This window comes from Plasmodium sp. gorilla clade G2 (genome assembly GCF_900097015.1).
Source record: "Plasmodium sp. gorilla clade G2 genome assembly, chromosome: 5".
In the NCBI taxonomy this organism is placed as follows: Eukaryota; Apicomplexa; class Aconoidasida; order Haemosporida; family Plasmodiidae; genus Plasmodium; species Plasmodium adleri (nom. inval.).
Window position 1 is genome coordinate 1,089,563 of NC_041697.1, and position 24,876 is coordinate 1,114,438.

The following is a 24,876-nucleotide window of genomic DNA, read 5'->3' on the forward strand; positions in this document are numbered from 1 at the left end:
AGTTTTTTTTTTTTTTTTTTTTTTTTTTTTTATTAATATTTTAATTTTTCTCCTTTTATAAAAAAAACAAAATTTTTATATAATTTTTACGATTATATGTATTTTTTTTTTTTTTTTTTTTTTTAAAGATACGTATTTTTTATCCTCATATATATATATATATATATATTTATTTTTTTATTTATTTATTTTTTATAAACAAGATATAGTGTATAAGAAAAAAAATTATAAACTGAAAATTAAAAATTACATAAGGTAATTTATATATATACATATTATATAAATATATACTTATGTATATGTATATATTTATTTTCTTATTTTATTTTTCATATTTTTAGTGTTAAGTCGTTTTGAAAATATTAAAAAATTACTAACGTATTTACTGATTTATAATATCCATTTTTATTCTTTTTTGTTTCAGCATCTTTGTTCAATATAAATTAACAAATAAATATATAAATATATTATATATATATAATATATATATATATATATATATATATATATATATTTCCTTATATACATACCATATCTTATCAACTCCCCTTAAAAATTGTATCTGTCGTGTGTTTTCTTGTCCTTTTTTTTTTTTTTTTTTTTTTTATTTTTATTTTCCTTATGAATAGTTGAGGACACAATGAATAATTATAATGGTAGAAAAATATTTTCAAATTTAGAAAAAAAACCAGATATGAATGATATGCTTAAAATAAAGAAATCGAGAGCAGACAAGATATTTGCATTTGACCCATCAGGTGAGAATAATAATATTATAACAAATGATAAGTATATGAATAATGTAAATAGGAATATAGATGTAGGAAATGAAAAGATGTACAGTTATAATATGAAGGATATAAATAAAAAACATCTTTTAAAAAATGATACATATAATAATAATAATAGTAATGATTTTAATAATAACGATTTTAATAAACAAATATATTATGATAAACATAATGGTAATGAAAAGAATTATATGAAAATAAAAAATATGAATGATAATAAAAATAATTATGTAGATAAAAATTATTTTGATGAAAATAATGTAATAAAAGATAGATCAAAATTTAGAAGATTAGAGACATTCAACGAAAATGACAAGATTAACAATGCATGTGCATATAATGATGTGAATGATAATATAAATAATAATATAAATAATAATACAAATAATAATAATAATAATAATAATAATCCAAATAGTAATATGCAACAAAATTATAATGAATATAAAATCACAAATAATAATGTAGAGGCTTATCCAAATAATGTAAAATTAAATTATGAGTATAATAAAAAAAACAATGAAAATTATGATTCATATGATAATTATGAGAAATATAAAAATTTTAATCAAAGGAATGTAGGATACACAAAAAATAATGAACCCAATATGAATTTTAAATATTCTAGAATTAATAGAATCAAGGGAAATTATATTTCTCCTACAGATTCAAGAGGTATTATGATATCTAAAAAAATGTCTTCAACATTTCATATGAGGGATAAAATGAATGCTCCTGTTGCTTACGATTTAAATGATAATGAAGATAATATGAATAATATTAATAATATGAACACACTAAATAGTAATAATAATAATAATAATAGTGGTATTATTAAAGATGATACTAATAAATCTATCAACAACAATATAGCAAACGCGGATTTATTAAAAAATGATAGCGTTACTAAAGATAGTTTAAATAATGATGAGTTTTTAGAAAATAATATGGAGAAACATGATATGGCACTTAATACAAATAATGAATTTGGAAAAAATAAAAATATGAATAAAAAGAATATGATGATGAATCAAAATAATTTATATATACCACATGATAAACAAATGGGAAGTGTTGTAAAATATATTGTAGATGATAAGAATACTAATATGGATGAAGAAAAAATTAGTTCTAATCATATGATGAAGTATCACAATTATGTTAATCACAATAAAGAAAGAGCAAATATAACAAATAATAATAATATGAACAATAATATGAACAATAATATGAACAATAATATAAATAATAATAACAATGATGCAGATAATGAAGGTAATAGAAAAAAGGAATATCACAATTTTTCGTTGAGTACTATTGATTCTACATATTCTAATCAGAACAATTTAGAGAAAAAATTCGGATCCAAATTTATAGATCCTCATCATCATAATATGAGAAAGGAAGCTGTGATGGATGCACCTTCTCAGAATAATATAGATTATATGGATGAAAAAAAAAAATTAGTTCATATAGAAAAAATAGAAAATAAATATAACATGATGACAAATGATACTAATAATAGTGATATTAAAAATAATGATACAAAAAAAATAAAAAATAATAATATTAATAATATTAATAATAGTAGTATAGCTGGTGGTGTTATGGGTATAGATAAAAATAATTGTAACGTAGTACCTATGGAATATGCACACTTATCTGAATATGAATATGAAAATGCAATAAAAAAGAATTATAAACAATCTTTTAAAAATGATCATATGATTCATATGGATAAACATCGATATATAGAAAAAGGAGACGTAGGTGTAGTTATGTCTAAAAATTATGAATATAATAAAAAGGAAGGTACCAAAAAAATTATGCCACAAGAATATGTTAATGATATAAATGATAATATACATATGACAAATAATATTCCTTATGGTATTAGAAAAGAAATTCTAATCAATGATAACAATAATAACAATAATAATAACAATAATAATAATAATAATAAATTACAACAAGATAAAATTATCATAAATAATATGATGAGAGATAACAAAGGTAATATGAAAAAAAATCTTCCTCATTTTGGTAGCTCACCAAAATATGATGAAAGTCAATTAAGAAGACAAGGAATAAAAAATGTAGATAAAATGGATATGAATTATAAAAATAAGAATACTATGAATTATGATAATAACGATATGATGGTAATAAAATATAATAATTCAAATGAAGAAGTACATGGAATGTATCAATTAGATGAGGCGTATGAAAATAATAATTTATATGATAATATAAAAGGTGATGTAAATATGGATAAACAATATATTATGAGAAATGAGAAAAATCTATATAATAAAAAAGTGAATTTTAAATTTATGAATGATAGGAATATGAAAAGAGCATGTCATGAGAATCTAATAAATCCTTTAAAAGAAGGTTATAAAAATAATGATTATTCGGCTTATGCTTATAAAAATTATCAGTCAGAACTTTACTCTAATATGGATAATACTCCAGAGAGGCATGAAGCTTATGATGCTTATCGAGGTGATCTTTATTTAAATGCTCAATATTCTGGTAAACAAAAATAAATAAAAAAAAAAAAAAAATAAAAAAAAAAATAAATAAAGGAATATGAACATAAATATATTTTATCAATAAAAAGAAAAAAATATTATATATATATATATATATATATGTGCAATTAAATATTTTTGTGTTTTTTTTTTTGTAGATATGGAAAAGCATGAAGATATGAGAAACTATCAAAATGGCTACCCCTATGATACTCAAAATGGTAATATTAAAATTATATATATATATATATTTATTTATTTATTTATATATATTTATTTTTTATTTTTTTTTTTATTTTTTTCTTTATCCTTTTGATGCAGAAAAAGGAGCTCTGACGATTATACGACTTCCTGCAGAGAATAAGAAACAAGTAAAAAAAAAAAAAAAAAAAAGTGTAGAAGATAGTAGAAAGTCATTAGTAGATATGTATAGTTCAGCTATTCCAATTAGTGATAATGTAGATCCTAATGTATTAAAGGCTTTATCAAAAAATGAAAATTTAGATGAAAAAGTTTATGCATTAATACCTAAATCAGTAGTAGAAATAAATGAATTTGATGAAATTACACATGTAACTTTAAAATCACCATCTCCACTTTTTGTTAATCAGAATATGAATGTAAAACAACATATTGTTACAACAAATTATTATAAGCATGAGGACATTCCAAACATTGCTTCATGTGTAGTTCCATTATCTGATGAATCATTAAAGGGTATAAGATATATATATATATATATAAATGATAATATAAAATTGAATGATACATCATATTGTTATTTATAATAACATGTCACAAAAAATTATATACGTAAATTACAATATATATATATATATATATATATATATATATATATATATATATGTATAAATATACGTTTTAAATTTTTTTCATTTCAGAATCTTTAGAAAAATCAAAAGAATCCTTAAGTGGCGGAGAAAACGACAAAAATGTAAATATATATTTTTATATACTCAACAATTATATATATGAAAATATATAAATATGTATATATATTATTATATGTATGTATATATATATATATATTTTTTTTTTTTTTTTTGTAGCTCAAATCCATTATCAGGGGAAACTCTCTTAGAAATAAGAATGGCTCGTCGCTCAGTGTCAAATTTAGATTGTCAGACAATGAAGAAAAAAACATGCAAACAGAAAAAGATGATTCTGTTGAAAAGATGAAAGAATTAAATAAAAAAATAGAGGAGCATATATTATCTGATGAATTGAAGAATTTAAAGATCGATAGAGATGTAACAGAAAGAAAAAGAGCATCCATATTTGATGATTCCAAAGCAAAACCAAGAAATGAAAAGAAAAATGAAACAAATAATAAAATAGTGTTAGATTCAAATAAAGTAAAGAAAGCAACCGAAATTAAATTAAAGAAAATTCAACAAGTTACAGGATTATTAGAAAAATATGATATACCTAATCCTTTTGAGAAATATTATAAGGATTCTATAGATTATTCTCAGTTAATGGGTCAAAATAATAATGCAAAGCTTTTGAATTTAGCATTAACGGTAATAATATATAACTGATATAATAATACATTATTTAATGAATATATAAGATATATTCTTTGTTTAAATGTATTGAATATTACATATGAATATAATTTTTTTTTTTTTTTTTTTGAAGGTGTCAAATAATTATTACAAGTTCATTGTTAAAAGTTTGGAGAGAGCTGAAATTAAAGAAGTGTTTAATGAGAAGAGAAAGAAAATGATGTTGAAATTAATATCTTTATTAGGAAATCAAATAAATAATGAGATAAAGAAGAAATTTTTTGAGGCAAATGCAATGGAACCATCGAAGGAAGAGGAATTGGTAAGATGAAGGGAATAAAACAATAATAAGATGAATACATTATATTGTGCATATATAAATATAAATATATATATATATATATATATATTTATTTATTTATTTATTTATATTTATTTTTAGAAGAAAGAATATGATGTAAAGTCCAAAATGAGCGATAAAGAAAAAGAAATAAAAATTGAAGAACATAATTTAATATGCGAATATTGGGAAAAACAAAGTGAATGTATGAGTATGCTAATAGATGAGTGGAATAAAATTTCAGATATACTTGAATCCATCAATATTGATCCCAATAATATTATGAGTTCTTTATTATCATTATATGGAGAAAAAACAGTTAACGATTTTCATCTATCTCTTGACGAAATAAAAAAAGCTAATGTTGAATTAAATGTAAATACTGATGATATAACAATACCAGAAATTAATGATGCAGATATAAATAAGTTTGATCCTTCGAATATGACCATATTAAATTTAATAGAGGTAAAAAAAAAAAAAAAAAAAAAAAAAAAAAAAAAAATATGATACATATAAATGTATATGTGAATGTATAAACCTTTGTGTATATTATGAATATATCTTTTTTATATTAAAAAATTGGAGTATCACCAAATTATTATATAATATAATATAATATATATATATATATATGTATTTTATTTTATTTTATTTTGAAGGATATAAATTGGGATATGGATTTGGAATATTCAATTAACCAAATTAGAGAAGATTGGAAAAATGAAAATAAACAAAATAAAAAAATTATACAAAAGAAGGTAATACAAATGATAAGAAATATATATATATATATATATATATATATATATATATTTATAAACATTTACATATTTCATATATTTATATATTTTTATATATATGTAGATTATTGAAGGTATTAAACACAGAATGGGATTACTAGATTACCTGAACAAAGTAGAAATAAACTTAAACGCCTTTGCAAAAATTATCGAAGGAAGAATGATATCAAATGATGACGTTAAAAGTCAATTATTATCTATGAAAGATATGAGTGAAGAAGGATTACTTTCAAAACTTTTAGAAAATTTGAAATGTAATAAAATGGATATAAATGCTGAATCTTTTAAAACACCAACTTCTTTTTTTGTTTCTCATCACTTACCTATGACAGTGTGTTCTTACAGTGACAATTCAAATATTGATGAATTAAAAGATATGAATGAAACTAATAGTAATGCTGATATTAAAGATGATGAAAAAAAAATTCCTGATGAAAATGATGCCATAGATGATGAAAATAAAAATGAAGAGAAAGATTAATCACAGATCACAGTATGATAATCTTTAAGAATTTTATATATTACTAAAGGGTTGTTATACACACATATGAATATATATATATATATATATATTATATATATGTATATTTTTTGGAGGTTATATGCTTACATTAACTGTGTAATTTTTTTTTTCTTCTTCTTTCCATAATATTATATATATATTATATATATATATTATGCTCCTACATTTTTGTATCGTGTTGTATTTTTTGTAATTTTTTTGCATTTTTTTTTAAAAATAATAATTATTTTTATTACATATTTAATTTATTTCTTATTTTTATTATTTTTTTTTTTTTTTTCATACTTTTTAATTCTTATATTTTTAGTGTGCCTATTCTTTCTTCCTTTCTTATTTATATATATTTTTTTTTCTCCTGGAAAATAAAAAAAAAATTAAAATAATCTATCACATATATTGTAATAACTTTCAAGTTTTGAATAACGTTTCTTTTATATTTTGATAAAATAAAAGAAAATTTGAAAAAAAGAGTTTTAAAAAGGTTATAATTAAAATGTCAGGTATTCACAAATAAATAGAATATTAATATATATTATATGGTAAAGGAGAAAAGCATTATATTTCCAGGAATAAGATAAATATATATATATAAATATATAAATAAGTATTTATTTTATTTTATTTATTTTATTTTTTGGAATAAAACAATATTATATTATATATATATATAATAAAATAATTTATTGATATATAATATATAATTATTTAAAGGAATAAAAATGAAAACTTGAAAATAAATATATAGGTAAATATATATTATATATATAATATATTAATAGTATCATTAGGCTAATATATTTTTTAATATTTTTTACTATATACATATATAATAATATACTATATATTTTGTATATATTTGTTATTTTTTTTTTATATTTATCTTCTGACTTATGATATATATATATAATTTAAAATATAATATGCCAAAATTTTCTTTTTCTTTTATCTGATTTGCTTTTTAATATAATTTAAAAAGAGATAAAATAAAAAATTATGTTCTATATAAGTACATATTTTTTTATAAAATTTTAAATTTTATAAGCTCTTAGGAACGTTTGGAAAAAAATATAAAAAATATAATATATATATATATATATATATATATATAACAAAAGATATAATATTATGAGACCATGAAAAGTTTTTCTGTTGAAAATATTTCATCTCAGAATTTGATGAAATCATCAGTTCAAAGGAGCATAAAAGCAACGGTATATTTCTTTTTTTTGATTAAATGAATAAACCATATATTAAGCATAATATATATATATATATATATATATATATATTAATATATTTATTATTATTTTATTTTATTTTTTTTTTTTTGTGAAGATATTAAAACAATATCCCAAGTTGGAAGATCATATTGAAAATATTTTCCCAAAAAAGGGTTCCTTATTTTTAGGAAAATGGTAATAAAAATATATACATATATATATATATATATATATATATATATATATATATATATATATATATATATATATATATATGTATGTATATATGTATGCTATATATTTTTTAAATGTTCATATGATATGTATAAATAAACCTATATGTGTACTTATTTTTTTTATTTTTTTAGTATTAATCATGTTACGGTTATTCTTGGAAATAATGAGCTTTTATTTTTCCAAATAAGAAATGGACCATGGATACCAAATTTAAAATTAGTACACAAATGTAATAATATATAAAATAAATAAATATATATATATATATATATGTATATGTTTTATATTTTATATTTTTTTTTTTTTTAAAGATCCTTTTATGATGCCTCAAATACAAGTTGATAAAGGAGCAATAAAACACGTACTAAGAGGTTCCAATATTATGTGCCCTGGAGTAACATCTCCTGGAGGCAAACTTGATGATGTTGAAGCAAATACAGTTGTAGTAAGTGGAATAATATAATACATAATTATATTATATATATATATATATATATATATATATATATAATTATATTTATATTTACAATTTTTATAGCAAATAAGAGCAGAAGATAAAGAATTTCCTTGTGCTGTAGGAATTACCACAATGTCATCAAAAGAAATGTAAGAATAATTATACATATAAATATATTGTGTACTTTTATGAGTTATATATAATTTATAATTATTATGTACACATTTATATATTCATAATTATTTATTTATATATCTTATCATATTTTTTATTTTTTCTTATAGTATTGAAATAAATAAGGACATGTGTATTGAGAACATACATTATTTAAATGATGGATTGTGGAATTTTAAAATAGAAACTTAAACCAATAAATTGTCATATATATTTTATAAGTATAATTATAAATTACAAAAAAAAAAAAAAATATATAATATCAAAATATTTAAACGTTAAAAATATTTAACCATTTTTAATGTACTCATTTGTTATACGCATTCCTTTTTTTTTTTTATAATATTAAAATGTTCACATATATATATATATATTATATATGTATGTATTAATAATATCATATTACATTTTTAATATGTAATATATTATTGTTTCTGTATTATAACTTATATATTGTTACATATAATGAAATTATATAAAGTTATTTTTTTTTATATATATAATAATATTTTTTTTTTTTTTTTTTTTTTTTTTTTTTTTTTTTTTTTTTAAATATTTACCAAGTTCATATAACATTTGTATCTTTTTTATTTTTCTTTTAAAAAAAAAAAATAATAATAAAATTATAATAAAATAAATTTAATGAATTGAAAATATTAAATAAATACCAGTAATTTAATTATGATAATATTGAAATATATATATAAAATTATATATATTAAATATGTATTTTTAAATATTTATAATTATAATAAGTATCAATAATTCAAGAATTAATAGTTATGACGGCGTAGCCTAATGGATAAGGCGTCGGTCTTCGGAACCGAAGATTGCGGGTTCGAGTCCCGTCGTCGTTATTTCAAATAAAAGTTTAAAAGTATTTCCTTATAATTATAATAAATTTGAACAATTAATAATTAATATATATATTAATATTTGAATGTAATAAAAATAATATATATTAATAGAATACAATATAAAATATATTATGTTAAAAAAATAAAATTATTTTTAAATATTAAAGCATAACACAAAAATATATATATATATATATATAATATATACCATTTGTGATATTTTTTTATAAAATTTATTAGCTTTTTATTTTATTTATTTAAATTTTTTTACAATAATTTTTTTATATCTTTTTATTAATTTATATTATTATTTTATACATATATATAACTATTTTTTAAAATGGTTAATTATATGTTTAAAAAAAAGAAAAATTACTAAAACAAAATGGACAGTTATAAAATTGTATCACATAAAAAAAAAAAAAAATATATTTAATGAAACAATTAAAATATATATATATATATATATATATATATATAATATATGCAGTATCATTTTGGAGATTTTATTTTTTTATTTTCTTCATTTTTTGTAATTTATTAATAAATGCATAGACATCTTCATTGTAGACATTCATTTGCATGAATGCGTTAGCCTAAAAAAAAATAAAAAAAAAATAAAATATAATATAATATAATATTAAATGTATGAATGAATATATAAAAAATATTATATATTTTTGCACAGCATATATAAGTATATATATTCACATATATATATTTATATTTCAACTTTGTTACCATTTTTTGGAGGGGAAGATATGATAATTTTTTTATCTCAAAAATGGATAGATTAAACAAATGCAACGATATTGTAGAATACTTGTTCATTTTTAATGAGCCGAATGATGTTATGAATTTATATATACTATGTATATCAGTAAATAATTGTGTTTGTTTATTTAAATAAATTTCAAGTTTATCAAAAAATAATTTAGATATAAATAAATATTCTTTTGATGAATAATATAATTTCTTATCATATTTCATAATATTTTTATTTGAAAATATTTGATGACCATTATATAATTTTTCATTATATATATGTGTATAATCGTCTTTTTGATATATGCTAATTAAATCATTTTGTTTATTGTTTTCATCTGAAGCACGTATATATGCTTCGGATAGCGCTACACAAATATTTGCTAATTCTGAATATTTAAATTCTTCTAAAAAAATTATAGATAATTTTGATAATACTATTAATAGATCATATTGTAATAAACAATTACCTTTAATAAGAGAATATATAATTGAACATAATAATGTAGGATTGATATGTTGGCTGAAATATTTTTTTAGCCACATTTCAAATTTATGTATCTCTTGATATATATTCTGATGTATATTAATATAATTCTTATCATAAAATTTACTGTTAATATGTATATTATTATTATGTAAAAATATATTATTATTATGTAAAAATATATTATTATTATGTAAAAATATATTATTATTATTTTTATCTATTGTTTCATTTTGCTCATATTTTAATAAAAATACACACGCATCATTAACATTATTTTTTTTTTTTTGTTCCGTCGTGTCTTCATTCTTTTCAACATCAGTCGAATGAATATCATCTTTTTCTTTTTGTTGTTCAAATAGATTATTCTTATATTTTTGCATAAAATCGTTGTGGTTGTTCTTATTATATATTACATAAAAAATAAGTTCTGCTTGTTTTAAAGTTTTATCATCAAATGTGTTATATGAAACATCGTTATATTTATATTCATTTAAAATGTGTATGTAGTTCATATATTTATTATATTGATAGTGATGAGAATTATAAATATTATTAAAAAGGTCATTATCTAAAGAATTATTGTCTACATTATTATTATTATCTATATTATTATTTTCATTCTGCTCCTTATTGTTAATTCTTTTGTCTTGTAGAAATGGATATTTTGTTATTAAAGAATTATATATAGTATGACAAAGGTTATTAAAAAATGAATCCATATGTTGAGAACTTTTTGTATATGCCTGAATAAGCATAGATAATTCTTGAAGTGTATATTCATTAATAAATTGAGAAGCATTTTTCCAAATATTGTTTAATAATTTATTATTTATTAATCCAATATTAACATATGCATGTATAATCATAACTAATTGTTGAGGCTGAAAAGAATTGATATGGTTAAGACTTTCTTGTGTAATAATATAAAATAATTTTTCATGTAATATACAAGCATTATTAAAAGAATTAGCAAGAACACTTAGATGTCTAGGTGTTAATTGATATGATTTTTTTATAATATAATCTGCTAATAATAAGAATAAAGATAAATAATTAGATTGTTCCGCATTTTTAAATTTACTATATGCATTACTTAATGATACTAATTGATCTAATGAAAATGAAGAGATATTTTTTTCTATTTCTATTTTTAAGAAATTAAATATTTCTTTATTAAAAAAATGAACTCTTGCACATGCATTACATACATAATGAATAGAATCTGCAGAAGAAGAAAAATGTTCTTTTCTTTCATTTAATAAATAATTACAAATCTTTTCAATAAAATTATGAATAAACATTTTATTGGATGGTGTATATAAAGAAGAGGCATAATTACATATTACACAAATATTTTTAAAATCAAAAAGGTCTATTTTTTTTAATATATCTGAACATAATAGTTTTAAATTATTTATATTATATGGTAATAATAGAGATGGACATTTTGAAAAGAAATTCAAGACATATAAAGAACCATAAATAGAAAATTTCATATTTCTTTTAAAATATTGATGTAATAATAAATTAATAATATCTATATCATTCATATTTATTTTAAGAAAGCATTTCAAAATGATACCTATTTCACAAGTATTGAAATGATGGCTATATTCTTTTATATTATTTTTAATTGAATGAAATATATAATTCTCATTATCACATTTGTTATTATTATAACAATGAAGTTGATTCTGATATGTATTATTTATATTATTTATATTATTATTTATATTATTATTTATATTATTTATATTATTTATACTATTATTTATATTATTTATAATATTGTCCTTGTTTGTCATGTTGTGTGTTTTGTTTTTATTATTATTATTATTTTTTTTTATTTCAATACTATATCTCATTAAACTTTTAATTATCTCATTTTTTTTAGTAATATTATAATTTAAAATAATATCTGAAATATTTTTATCAATGTTATTATATTCTTCTCTTTCTAATTTATTTTTTTCTTCTATAGCTTCAGTCATATCAAAATATACTTCATCAAGGATTTCTAAATGATACTTTTTTTCATGTCTGGTCCTAGGTTGATGTAATTCACCAAATCTTTTCTTTCCTGTTTGATAATATTTAACTAATATCTTTTCATTTTTTAAAATCGCATGATTTATTTTATATCTTATGACATTAAACTGAAACCATAAAACCATTAGAATATTTATGAACAAGTTAAAATAAAATTTAAATGTTAAAATTAAAAAGATATATAAAGGTTAAAAAGGGTGATTTTTCTTCAATTTTTAGAAATCTACATAAGCTTAACTAAAACATTATGTTGTTACAAAAATAAAATATATTTATATATATATATATAATATATATATGTATTTGTATATATATATTTTATATTATTATATCATTTAATATCTTTAATTCTTCAATTTTGCTTTTTTTTTCCTTTTTTTTTTTTTTTTAACAAAATATTATAAAATAATGACTTAATTTTTATTTTTTTATAAATATAAATATAAATAAGTCAGAAATATATTATACTAATAAATAATATATATATATTATATAACATGGTTAAAATAAAATAAATAATTTTCTATTTTATTTATATACCTATATTAAAAATAGAAATTATATTTATGAATAATAAGTTAAAATGAAGTCACACATATAATATATATATATATATATAATTATTATATATATTTTTATAAAATTTCACCCTATTTTTTATGTAACACTTTTAGCGTCATACATATAATTTGTTTATAGAAATGTAAGAACATAAATAAAATGAAGATATATGTTTATATACATATTATATATATTTTTATATTATATAAAAATTTGTTCTTATTTTATTTAATTATATTTTGTATTTTTTTTTTTTTTTTTTTTTTTTTGGAAATAACAATTTGGGTTCATAATATTTTTTACCTTCCTAATGTAAAAAAACTAAATAAAATATGATCATATATATAATATATAATTCGCATTATATATTTTTTTATAGAAATGATGAATTTTGATATGTTTTATGTTTTTTAATTCTCTATTATAAATTTGTTAATATTTTAAATTATTTTGTATACACATCAATTTAAATATTATCTTAAAATTATCTTAACCTTTTTAATATATTTTTTTTCTTGTGTGTTATTATATGTGTATTACATAATTTTAATATTCTTCTCAAATTATTTTATTGAACGAAACATATAAATATTATATATACGAGAATAATAATTTATATAATTTACATTTTTTATATTATTATTTTATTTTATTTTATTTTTTTTTTTTATGAATATAAGATGATACGTATTATTTTGAATATTTATAATATATAATTACATATTATGTGTAAAATGTATAAATAAATATATTTATATGTTTCATATTTTATTTTTGTGTTATTGAATATTTTTATTAAATATAATGAATTAATATAAACTCATTATGTGTATTAATTAGTTTTTTTTTTTTTAACTTTTAAGATATCACCATATTGATATAAGAATAATTTAATGTTTATATAAATAAATATATATATATATATATATATATATATATATATATATATATATATATATATGTGATGAATTTTATTTGTGAACAATCTTGAAAATTATGGAAGTAAGGAAAGAGAAAAAAAAAAAAAACACATGTAATTTAAAAGATGAGGAGAAAAAGAAAACGTCCAAAGGATTTAATGAAAAAACTATAATTGGAGATAAGGGGAGTGATATAAAAAAGAAAATCGAAATAAAGAAAAAAGATAACAATGATAATAAAAAGGAAAAGAACAGAAGTAATGATAATAAGAACAGTTTTTATAATTTAGACAAAAAAATGAGTAAAGTTGATGAGGAGAACAGAATAAAAGAACAAGTTAATAATAAAGATAATATTTCAACTGATAATATGAAAAATAAAAACAATAATGATGATAATGATGAAATAAAGAAAAAAAATTATAATAAATTAAGAAGAAAATTAAAAAATCTGAATTATAAAGAATATTTATGTGTCTTATGTACACCTCTTGTTCAAATAATTTTTGATGATTTGATTCAAGCAATTCATAATTTTCAAAAATTATCAGATAAGTATGAAGAATTACAACAAAAATATAAAATATTAAAAAATGAAGAAATAAGAGAAGGAGATGAAAAAGAAAAAAAAGATGATATAAATGGGAAAGCAAAAATAGTGGAAGATGACAAAGATGAAAACCATACTAAAGATTATAATAATAAAAGGAATGACAACACTAATGTTGATGGTAACAATAATGATAGTGGTAATAATCCTTTATTGTGTGAAATATATGAAAACAAAATTAAAGAACTTAATAAAAGACTAGATGAAGAATGTAAATTAAAAGAACAATATATTTTAGAAAATAAAAAATTAGAAATATCCTTAAATATTATAAAACAAAATAAGAACAAAAAACATAATGAAGATGAAAATGATACATCTAGTTATGAATTATCATTTAGTGATACACATGATTCAAATTATAAACCTATGACATCATATGACGATATTGAATTAGAAAGAAAAAAAAAAATATATCAAAAAATGGGTAAAAAGATATTGAAGAATAAACAGTCATCTATAATAAATGATCATACCTTATCTCTGGGAAAAGAATTATCATATTATAAAAATCTGTGTAAGGAATTTAAAGTTGAGTTGGATTTATTAAAAAATAATCAGAAGGGGGATAGCACTACACAAATGGAAGATACTATTGTCCAAGGTGATAAAATATATATATATATATATATGTTACGTGTTTTTATATATATATTATATATATATATATTTTTTTTTTTTTCCCTTTTATTTATAGGTAATGATAAATCTTTTGAGGAAAAGGACCAAGAAATAAACTATCTGAAAGAAAGGCTGCATGAATATGAAATTGAAATTCGTAAGCTCAATGAGCTTCGATTAATAAACGGAGTTAAAGAACAAAAAATATTGAGAGATAATGAATCATTATCTGAAAGTATGATAAACGAAAATTCTCAAAATTTTCATAATTATCAAAATGAAAAGAATGACGAAAAAACATACAGCATGGATGATAATAATAATAATAATAATAATAATTGTTCTCATTGGAAATGTTCAAAAAATGATAGTTCTACCTATGATGTTGACAACTTCAATAAAATTATAAAATCAAAAGACAATGAAATTTTTCATCTAAAAAATCAAGTTGTACTGTTAGAAACACAATTAGAAATAAAAAATGACGATGAAAAAAATTTTAATGAAATATATAATGGAAAGATAAAGGGAGATAATAATATATATATTAATATGAACAAGTCAGGCGAAAGTTATAGTTCTACTAAAGAGGGAGAAACTTTCGAAGATGATGTAGAGAAAAGAAAAAGTGGAGAAAATATAATAAATGATAAAGACAATAAAATGAAGAACATGCAAGATGAATATAAAGCATATTTTGAATTAGATGAATTACGTGTTGATATGAAATTAAAAGAAGAAAATATTGAAGAATTAGAAAAAATAATATTAAAATTAAAAAAAGAATTAAAAGAAGAAAGAAGAAAAAGTGAGAAATATGAAAGAAAATATAATGAAGAAAAGAGCGAGCTAGCTATATTAAAAGAAGAAATGAATTCATTAGAAAAACAAATTGAAGTTAAACAAAGTGAATTTGATTTAAATAAAAATACAATAAATAATTTGAAATTAGAATCTGCTGAATTTAATAATATTATATCATGTTCAAATGAAACGAAAAAACATCTAACAGATTATATACATAATTTATTGAATAAATTAAGTGAATGTAATGAAAAAATGAATGAATTAAAAGATATGAATATTTTGACAAATCAAAAAATAGAAGGATATAAAAATGAAATAAGAAAATTAAAAACTGATTTGATCGATTCAAATAATCAAGTAGATGAATTTGCAACCCTTTTAGATAAAAAAGATGAAGCAATAGAAAATTATAAATGTAAATTAGAAAATTTAAATAAAGAGTATTCAAATATAAATATGAAATATAATGAAATATTAAAAGATAATCAAAATTTACAGATTCAGAATTCTTCTAATAATGCAAACAGTACATTAATTATTCAACAGTTACAACAAGAAATAGATATATTAAATATAACAAATAATCATTTAAAAAAAGTAGAAGAAGATTATAAGATAATATTACAAGAGAAAACAATAATTGAAGATGCAGCTATAAAGATACAAACAGAATTAAAAAAGTCAGTGGAGAAAATAAAAAATTTGGAAGTTTATATACAGACATTATCTGTCGAAATAGGAAATATAAAAAAACAAAGAGATGATTCATTAGATGCACTAACAAAAGTAGCCATTGATAAAACACAATATGAAAATGAGTTAATACAAAGTAAAAATATTATATATGAATTAAAAAAACAAATAGATGAGTATCAAAATAATGCAAGATTTGTTGAAAATAATATTACTGAGATTAGTAAAATACATATTAAAAAAGAAGAAGAATATACATTATTAAAAAATGAAGTAAAATCTTTAAGAGAAAATTTAAATGAAAAAAATATTAAATTACAATTACTAGAAGAGAAAGAAAAAAAATTAGAACAGAATCATATAGTATATAATAATTTTCATTTAGAAGCTCAAAAGAAATATAATTCATATGAAAAAGTTATTGATAATTTAAAAAGAGAAATAGATGAATTGAATATAAATAATAGTGATAATATAGTAATAATTGAAAAATTAAAGGAAGAATTACAACGAGAACAAAATAAAAAATATAATATCAATTATGATTATGTAGATGGTTTTATGGATAAGCAAATGGATATATCACTATCTTCTAATAAATATGATAATAATAATAATAATAATAATAATAGTAGTGTTAAAGTTCAAAATCTTGACAACACATATGATGTTAGAAATATTAAACATGATCATAAAAATATTGTTAGTGATATAAATGGAATCAATCACAAAATAGATGGTGATACACAAAGGAAGGAACAAGAAAATATATATAATAATATGCAAAATGAAGAAAAGACCATTTATAAAGAAGATGACAATAATAATTTAACATATGAATATAATGATGATTTTAATATTTTTATTAATTCAAATAAAACTAAAGTTAAGAGTAAAACAAAAAATAATATAGATATAAGAGAAAATAAAGAAAATGTGGAAAATTATGAAAATGATTCTATAAAAAATGAAGGACATGTTGATGAAAATAAAGAAATGAAAGAAGAATTGCCAAGAGAAAAAAAAAAGCTAGATACACATTTTGATAATGTATGTGTAAAGAAAGAAGATATTAAAAATAAAGATACAAATGATAGTAAAAATATAAAAAAAAATTATGATAAGAATGAAGAAGACCTACTTCATAGTACATCTAGTGATATGTCATCTTATCTTGGAAATAATGATATATCTTTATTTAGTAGTGCAAAATTAAAAAAAATGTTTAATCTTAGTCATACATATAATAAAAAAAATAATGCAGACAATAAAATGGATAGTGTGAGCAAATTGAAAGTTGTGAATAAAACAAATACAAATGATGATATCTCTAATAGTAAGAAAAACAAAAATGATTATTATGATGATATGGCTTATGATTTGAAAAAAAATTGGACATATAATAAAGGAGAGAAAAAAAAAAGGGGGCAAGAAAATAAAGAATATATAAATAATGATATAAAAGGAAATGATAATCACATAATGATAGATAAAAAAAATATAAATAAGGATTCTATAAATAAGAGGGATAGTATGATAAAACCTATCAATATGAAGAAAAAATATAATTTGGATAGTTCATTTATTGATACTATTGATAAATCTATATATAAAAATAATCAAAAGGATAATTTAGAGAGTCAAATTACAAGTGATGAAGAAAATGATGAGAAATTTCCATTATTTTATGTTGAAGAGAATAAAAATAGAAATAAAAATAAAAGGGATACACAAAATAAAGGGGATACACAAAATAAAGGGGATATACAAAATAAAGGGGATATACAAAATAAAGGGGATGTGTCTAATTTAGAAGACGAATTTGATGAAGATATGATGGTGAAGGGTGTAATAAATATGAACGACAATAAAAATAATAATAATAATAATAATAATTTATCTAGATATCATTCTAGAAATATAAACAAACTTTCTAGACAAAATAATGATCAAAATAATAATTATGTAAATAATAAAATTACAGATAGTAATGTAAGAAATAAATCCTATGATGAGAAGAATAAGAAAAAAAATTACAATTTTATTTCTCAAACTAGTTATGAAGCTAATAGTAATAATAGTAGTATTGTTTTATTAGATTCTTTAAGTTCAGATATGGGACCTAACATAAGTGTTGATAAATATAATCAAACTAAAAATAAGGAAATGATAAATAATAGTCATCATAATAATAACAATAATAAGGGTTCTAGGAATGAATATAATAATGATCTATATAGTTCAAATGATTATAATAATATAAAAAAAGGTACTTTCCTAATAAGTGATAATTCTCATGGTGTTAAAATGAATACATATGATAATAAAGATAATAAAAATAAATATACATATGATAATAATTATAAGATGAATAAAACAAATAGTAAAATGGATAAATCGTATGAGAATAAAAAAAAATATACAAATATAAAAAATAACAACAACAATAATAATAATAATTATAACTATGATAAGTATGATAATTATGATAATTATGACAATGTGTATAATAAAGCAGTAATAAGAAATGAACCCGTTATATCTAACAAGTCTAAAATAAAAAAGGATTTATATAATAAATATATGGATGTTTTAAAAAGTTTAAAAAGTGAAGAAATGGATGCTTCAGTTAATACAACAAATAATAAAACTATCGATTTTACAAATGATTTTACAAAGACACAAGAAAATTCAACATCAATATTATCATCATCTAAAACACTACAAAAAGATAGTTTACTGAGTAATCTTTCTAAATTTAAATTTAATGAGGAGCTTCATGAATATTCCTGTGATCCCTTAACAATTATTAAGCCTATTGAGGAATCCAACCGAGATTATTTTGAATAATATAAAATATGTATGACTCAAAAAAATTATAAATAAATACAAACATAAAAATATATATATATATATATTTAATATATTATGTATGATGACATGTCAAATTTATGTACTCAAGCAATTATACAATTTGTTTGCTAAGTTTATATAATATCTTATCTTTTGAATTTTACGTTCTAAAATTATCTTGTTTTTAGTTTTTTTTTAAATGATACACATATATGTATATATTTATTTATTTATTTATTTTCTTAATATATAAGTTTTATTTTATAAAAAAAAAAAAAAAAAAAAAAAAAAAAAAAAAAAAAGTCCATATATTCTTATCTATTTCTTAAATTCTTCTTTTATTTCTTAATAAAATGTTTAGTTACATATAGATATATTTTTTATGAACTATAAATTTTATATATATGTGTAGGCATATTATGTTTTTATTTTTTTCAATAAAAATAATAAACATGTGCTTTTATATTTACTTATACTGTTATAAAGGTTACCATAAAAAAGGAACTTTATTCTTGCATTTCATGTTCAAATATTTGTCCTCATCATTAAATGATCTGTTTATGACTTTTAATTTTATAATTATAAAATAATTCAGAAAAATATATAAATATATATATATATATATATATATATTTATATATTGTAAAAGCAGTTAAAATTACAAAAATGAAATTTTTAATAAAAATTTTATTTATACATAAATAAATATATATATATATTTATTTATATTTATATTTTTATATTAAAGAGCAAAAAAGAAATACATACATTATATATTATTAAACTTTATATAAACAAATTATAATTTATAACTTAAGAATAATAAAAAAAAAAAAAATTAATATATGTATGTAGATTAATGTATGTATTTTATGTATTTAATATGTACATATGGTTGTTAATAATATATATATATATATATATATATATATTTATATAATAAAAGGGTTGCATTCAAATAATTGATATAAATTATTTTTATGAGAATTTAAAAAAATAATAAATAAAAAAATAATAATATAATTAAAAAAGATAAAAGGAAAAAAGCATAAGGTGTTACATATCAAAAAAAAAAAAAAAAAAGAAAAAGAAAAGAAAATATATTTATATATTATACTTTATAAATATACCTTTATAACTTCAAACATATATATATATATATATATATGTGTGTGTGTGTTTTTTTTTTTTTTTTTTTTTTTTTATTTTTATTTTTTCTTCATATTGGTTTCATAACGTCCCTTTGACATAAAGGACAATGTCTTTTTTGTGATAGCCATTTTTTAGCGCATTTGGTATGGAAATTATGTAAACAATTTAATTCCATGATTTCATCTTTTTCTATAAAATCTGATAAACATATAGAACATGATTCATTTTTTAATTTCCTTGTTAAGCAATATTTAAATGTTGTAATTTCTGAGAAAAAAGTTTTGGGTACTCCTTTTTTTTTTTTGGGTATATTTTGATGATAAGGAAAGAAAAAACAAAACCATATAATTGTAAAGAATACACGGAATATACATGATAATATAATAGTCCAAGATATAAACCATAAGTAAAAATTCTTCGTATGTTTTCTAGTTACAACCATAACTACAGTACCAGTTATGAACCACAAATAATTTAGGAGGCTGAATCGTTTGCTAAGTTTCCAACCTTTAGAGCTGGTAAGTCTTCTCAATCTAATAAAAAAATAAATAATAAATAATAGATATATGTATATGTATATGTATATGTATATATATATATATATATATATATATATATATATATATATATATATATATATTGAATGATTTAATATATTATAATTTATGTTGATAAAAAATAAATGACTTGTTTAAAAACAATTTTATTCTTACGCGTGTATGTGCATTCGTTCATTTTCGCTTTTATATTTTCTTAACAAAAAATATAAGAAAAATCTAACAGGCGCTTGTATTAATTGTAAGATACTATTTATAACAATCCACCACCTCAAAATATCATTACATGAACAATCTTTCCAATATATAAGTAAGTAAGTTAAATATGGAAAGGATGTACTTAAACTTATTATTGCTGATATAAGATTTATCCTTTCAATAAAATATAATGAATCACTTGGAGCCGTGGCTATTATATCCATAATTGGATCGGCATTATTTTGCATTTCTTGATCTGAAGCGGTCATGTAATTTTTTACATACTATAAAAAGGAAAAATAAAAATATATATATATATATATATATATATATATATATATGAATAGACAAAAAGCACATTAAAATAAACATATATTTATTTTTAATTTCATATATTAATAAAAAAATTAACAAATTGTAGAAAATTATTTTTTCTATTTTTTATATTTTTTTTTACTTTTTATATTTTTTCTATATTTTCTTTTTTTTGTATTCTATTTTTTAGACTTACGTCAGATGTGTTTATATATAATCTTCTAAAATAACTACGTATTCCATTTTCCTCTTCTACCATTTTTTTTTATTTTTTTTATAAATGTATTTGTAATATGTGGAAATGTGTATATTTAAATATATATATATATATATATATATATTTTCTTATCTGGAAAAAAAATTAAAAAATAATAATATACATTAAAAGAGTTTAATTTTATAATCATTTCATAATGTTATAAATTCAAATTAGACTTTACATATTATATATATATAAATATATATATATTATATATATTATGATATATAAGATGGATGATATTTAAATTTTGCACACGCATATAAAATTAGGACATATACAAAAATATATTCACAATATTTTTATATATTAATGTTATTCTTATACAATTCTTCTTTTCATATATTTTTGTTTGAGAAAATAAATACATACATAAAGTACTTACCAAAAATTTTCAAAAATTATAGTATTAAGTACTATGGATAATATTTGAAGAAAAAAAAAAAAAAAAAAAAAAAAAAGAAAGAAAAAAAAAGTGTTATTTATTTCTTCCTTCCTTCTTCCTTCTTTTTTTTTTTTTTTTTATATTCTTATTTATTTTTTTCTTTTTTCTGGATTGTTTGTTTGTCCTCTTTCCTTTTTATTGAGATATTATATATTATTTCGAATTATTGTTTTATATTCAATGACATTATATATATATATATAATATATATATATATATTATATATCTTCTTAATTATAATATTTTTGTAAAAAAAATAAAATTATATATGAATAAATACATAAACATATTTTATATAAATATAATATATATTTATATATTTTATTACATTTATAATAAACGAAAAAAAAAAAAAAAAAAAAAAAAAAAAAATCATATGAATATAAAAATAACCAAAGAAACATAAAAATATAATATATTTTATATATAATAATATATTTTATTATAATTGTACTTTTTATAAATATAAATTTTCTACAAACGATTTTTATTTTTTCAATATATAATTTTTTTGCAATAAAAATATATATAATTTTTATGGCATTGAAAAATATAATAATATATTTAAATTATATATATATATAATATATTATTATATAAAATTAAAAACTTTCTGTTATATTATTTAATATATTATATAACAAAATGATATTATTTTTTAAAAAATATATAAATATATAATTATAAAATTTTTAAGATAAAAAAAATGAATATTTTTGAAATATTTAATATATATATAAAAATATTTGAAAACTTTTTTTAAATTTTTGTTTTAAAAAAAAAGAAACATCATTTAAAAAAAAAATATATAAATATTATATATTATTACATATTTGTATTATTTTTTTTTTAAGTATGTAAATATAAAACATATGTACATATATAAATATATTTATATTTTTTTTTTTCGTTTTTATGTATGATAAATATATAAATATATATATATATATATATATATATATAATATATATGTTATTTTATTTTATTTTTTTTTTATATTTTTATTATTTTTGTGGAGGATGGTGTATGGTATTTTAATTACATTTTATGTATTATTTATTTATATTAAATAAAGCACGCATAAATATAAATACATTTATTTTATTACGTAAAAAAAATATAAAATATTATCATAATATTATATATATATATTATTATTTTATTATTTAAAAAAATATTATATTCTACAAATAATATATAAAAGTATGCTTTTATTTAAAATTTTTTTTTTTTCCTTTTTATACTATGAGAAAAAAAAAAAAAAAAGAATAACAAATAAAATAAAATTTTTAAATTATTTAAAATTAGTCCAAATTAAAAAAAATATATAAAAAATACAAATATGTAAAATAATAATATAATAGTTAAACTAGGAATAATAATAAAATTTCAAGTATTCTTTATAAATATAAAATATAATATATATATATATATATATATATATATATATGATAATTATATTATAATAATTTTTTTTTTTTTTTTTTTTACTCTTGGTTTAAAAATATTCATATGTTATTTTATTTTTCATATTAAAAAAGGACCATAAAAAATTAATTGTGTAGGAAAATTTAATATATATATTTGGAAAAAAAAAAAAAAAAAAATTTTTATTATTATGATTAGATGTATTATTATTTGTTTATCTCTTTATTGTTTTATAAAAATTATGTATACATATATTTTTATATTTCTTTTTTGCAATTTATATGTTTCTTATTTTAATATTATAACAGGTTATAATTTCTTCTTTAATATTCAAATATTACAAAATGCACATTCAAATAATTATAAATTATACATATATATAATATATAATATATATTTATATAATGCATATTTTGTTTCTTATCCAACAGATAAAATAAAAGGAGAAAAAAATGAAATATAGAATAATTATATAAAAATAAAAAAAAAAAAAAAAAGTCTAAACAAAAACTAAAACATAAAAATGAAAAAAATAAAAATAAATAAATGTAAAAAATAAAAATAAATAAATGTAAAAAAAAAAAAAAAAAAAAAAAAAAAAAAAATGATTTATATGTGATAATAATAGATTAATAATAAACATTTATATGGCACATATATATATATTAATTCATATAATATATATTTA

At 17.7% G+C, this 24,876-nt stretch overlaps 5 protein-coding genes and 1 non-coding gene across 6 annotated transcripts; 4 read left to right on the forward strand and 2 right to left on the reverse strand.

Annotated features, from left to right (window-relative positions):
- Positions 1-640: 640 nt before the first annotated feature.
- On the forward strand, positions 641-6,478 carry PADL01_0528400 (conserved Plasmodium protein, unknown function; the record flags this gene model as incomplete). The annotated part of the gene is made up of 9 exons (XM_028680684.1): positions 641-3,326; positions 3,484-3,546; positions 3,647-4,042; positions 4,228-4,280; positions 4,396-4,869; positions 4,988-5,176; positions 5,297-5,662; positions 5,857-5,955; positions 6,062-6,478. The coding sequence occupies 9 exons, from the start codon at positions 641-643 to the stop codon at positions 6,476-6,478; spliced, it is 4,743 nt and encodes a 1,580-aa protein (XP_028537136.1).
- Positions 6,479-7,653: 1,175 nt separating this feature from the next.
- Positions 7,654-8,800, forward strand: PADL01_0528500 (cell cycle regulator protein, putative; the record flags this gene model as incomplete). Its single annotated transcript, XM_028680685.1, has 6 exons — positions 7,654-7,731; positions 7,856-7,935; positions 8,109-8,206; positions 8,289-8,422; positions 8,516-8,583; positions 8,719-8,800. The coding sequence occupies 6 exons, from the start codon at positions 7,654-7,656 to the stop codon at positions 8,798-8,800; spliced, it is 540 nt and encodes a 179-aa protein (XP_028537137.1).
- A 592-nt stretch (positions 8,801-9,392) lies between these two features.
- On the forward strand, positions 9,393-9,465 carry PADL01_0528600. Its single transcript has one exon. It is a non-coding gene; the product is annotated as a tRNA-Arg (tRNA).
- A 506-nt stretch (positions 9,466-9,971) lies between these two features.
- PADL01_0528700 (conserved Plasmodium protein, unknown function) lies at positions 9,972-12,894 on the reverse strand (the record flags this gene model as incomplete). The annotated part of the gene is made up of 2 exons (XM_028680686.1): positions 9,972-10,061; positions 10,207-12,894. The coding sequence occupies 2 exons, from the start codon at positions 12,892-12,894 to the stop codon at positions 9,972-9,974; spliced, it is 2,778 nt and encodes a 925-aa protein (XP_028537138.1).
- Positions 12,895-14,326: 1,432 nt separating this feature from the next.
- On the forward strand, positions 14,327-19,831 carry PADL01_0528800 (conserved Plasmodium protein, unknown function; the record flags this gene model as incomplete). The annotated part of the gene is made up of 2 exons (XM_028680687.1): positions 14,327-15,464; positions 15,558-19,831. 2 exons carry the CDS (start codon positions 14,327-14,329, stop codon positions 19,829-19,831), a joined length of 5,412 nt encoding a protein of 1,803 aa, XP_028537139.1.
- Positions 19,832-21,053: 1,222 nt separating this feature from the next.
- PADL01_0528900 (RING zinc finger protein, putative) lies at positions 21,054-22,315 on the reverse strand (the record flags this gene model as incomplete). The annotated part of the gene is made up of 3 exons (XM_028680688.1): positions 21,054-21,519; positions 21,700-22,025; positions 22,253-22,315. The coding sequence occupies 3 exons, from the start codon at positions 22,313-22,315 to the stop codon at positions 21,054-21,056; spliced, it is 855 nt and encodes a 284-aa protein (XP_028537140.1).
- Between the last annotated feature and the right edge of the window lie 2,561 nt (positions 22,316-24,876).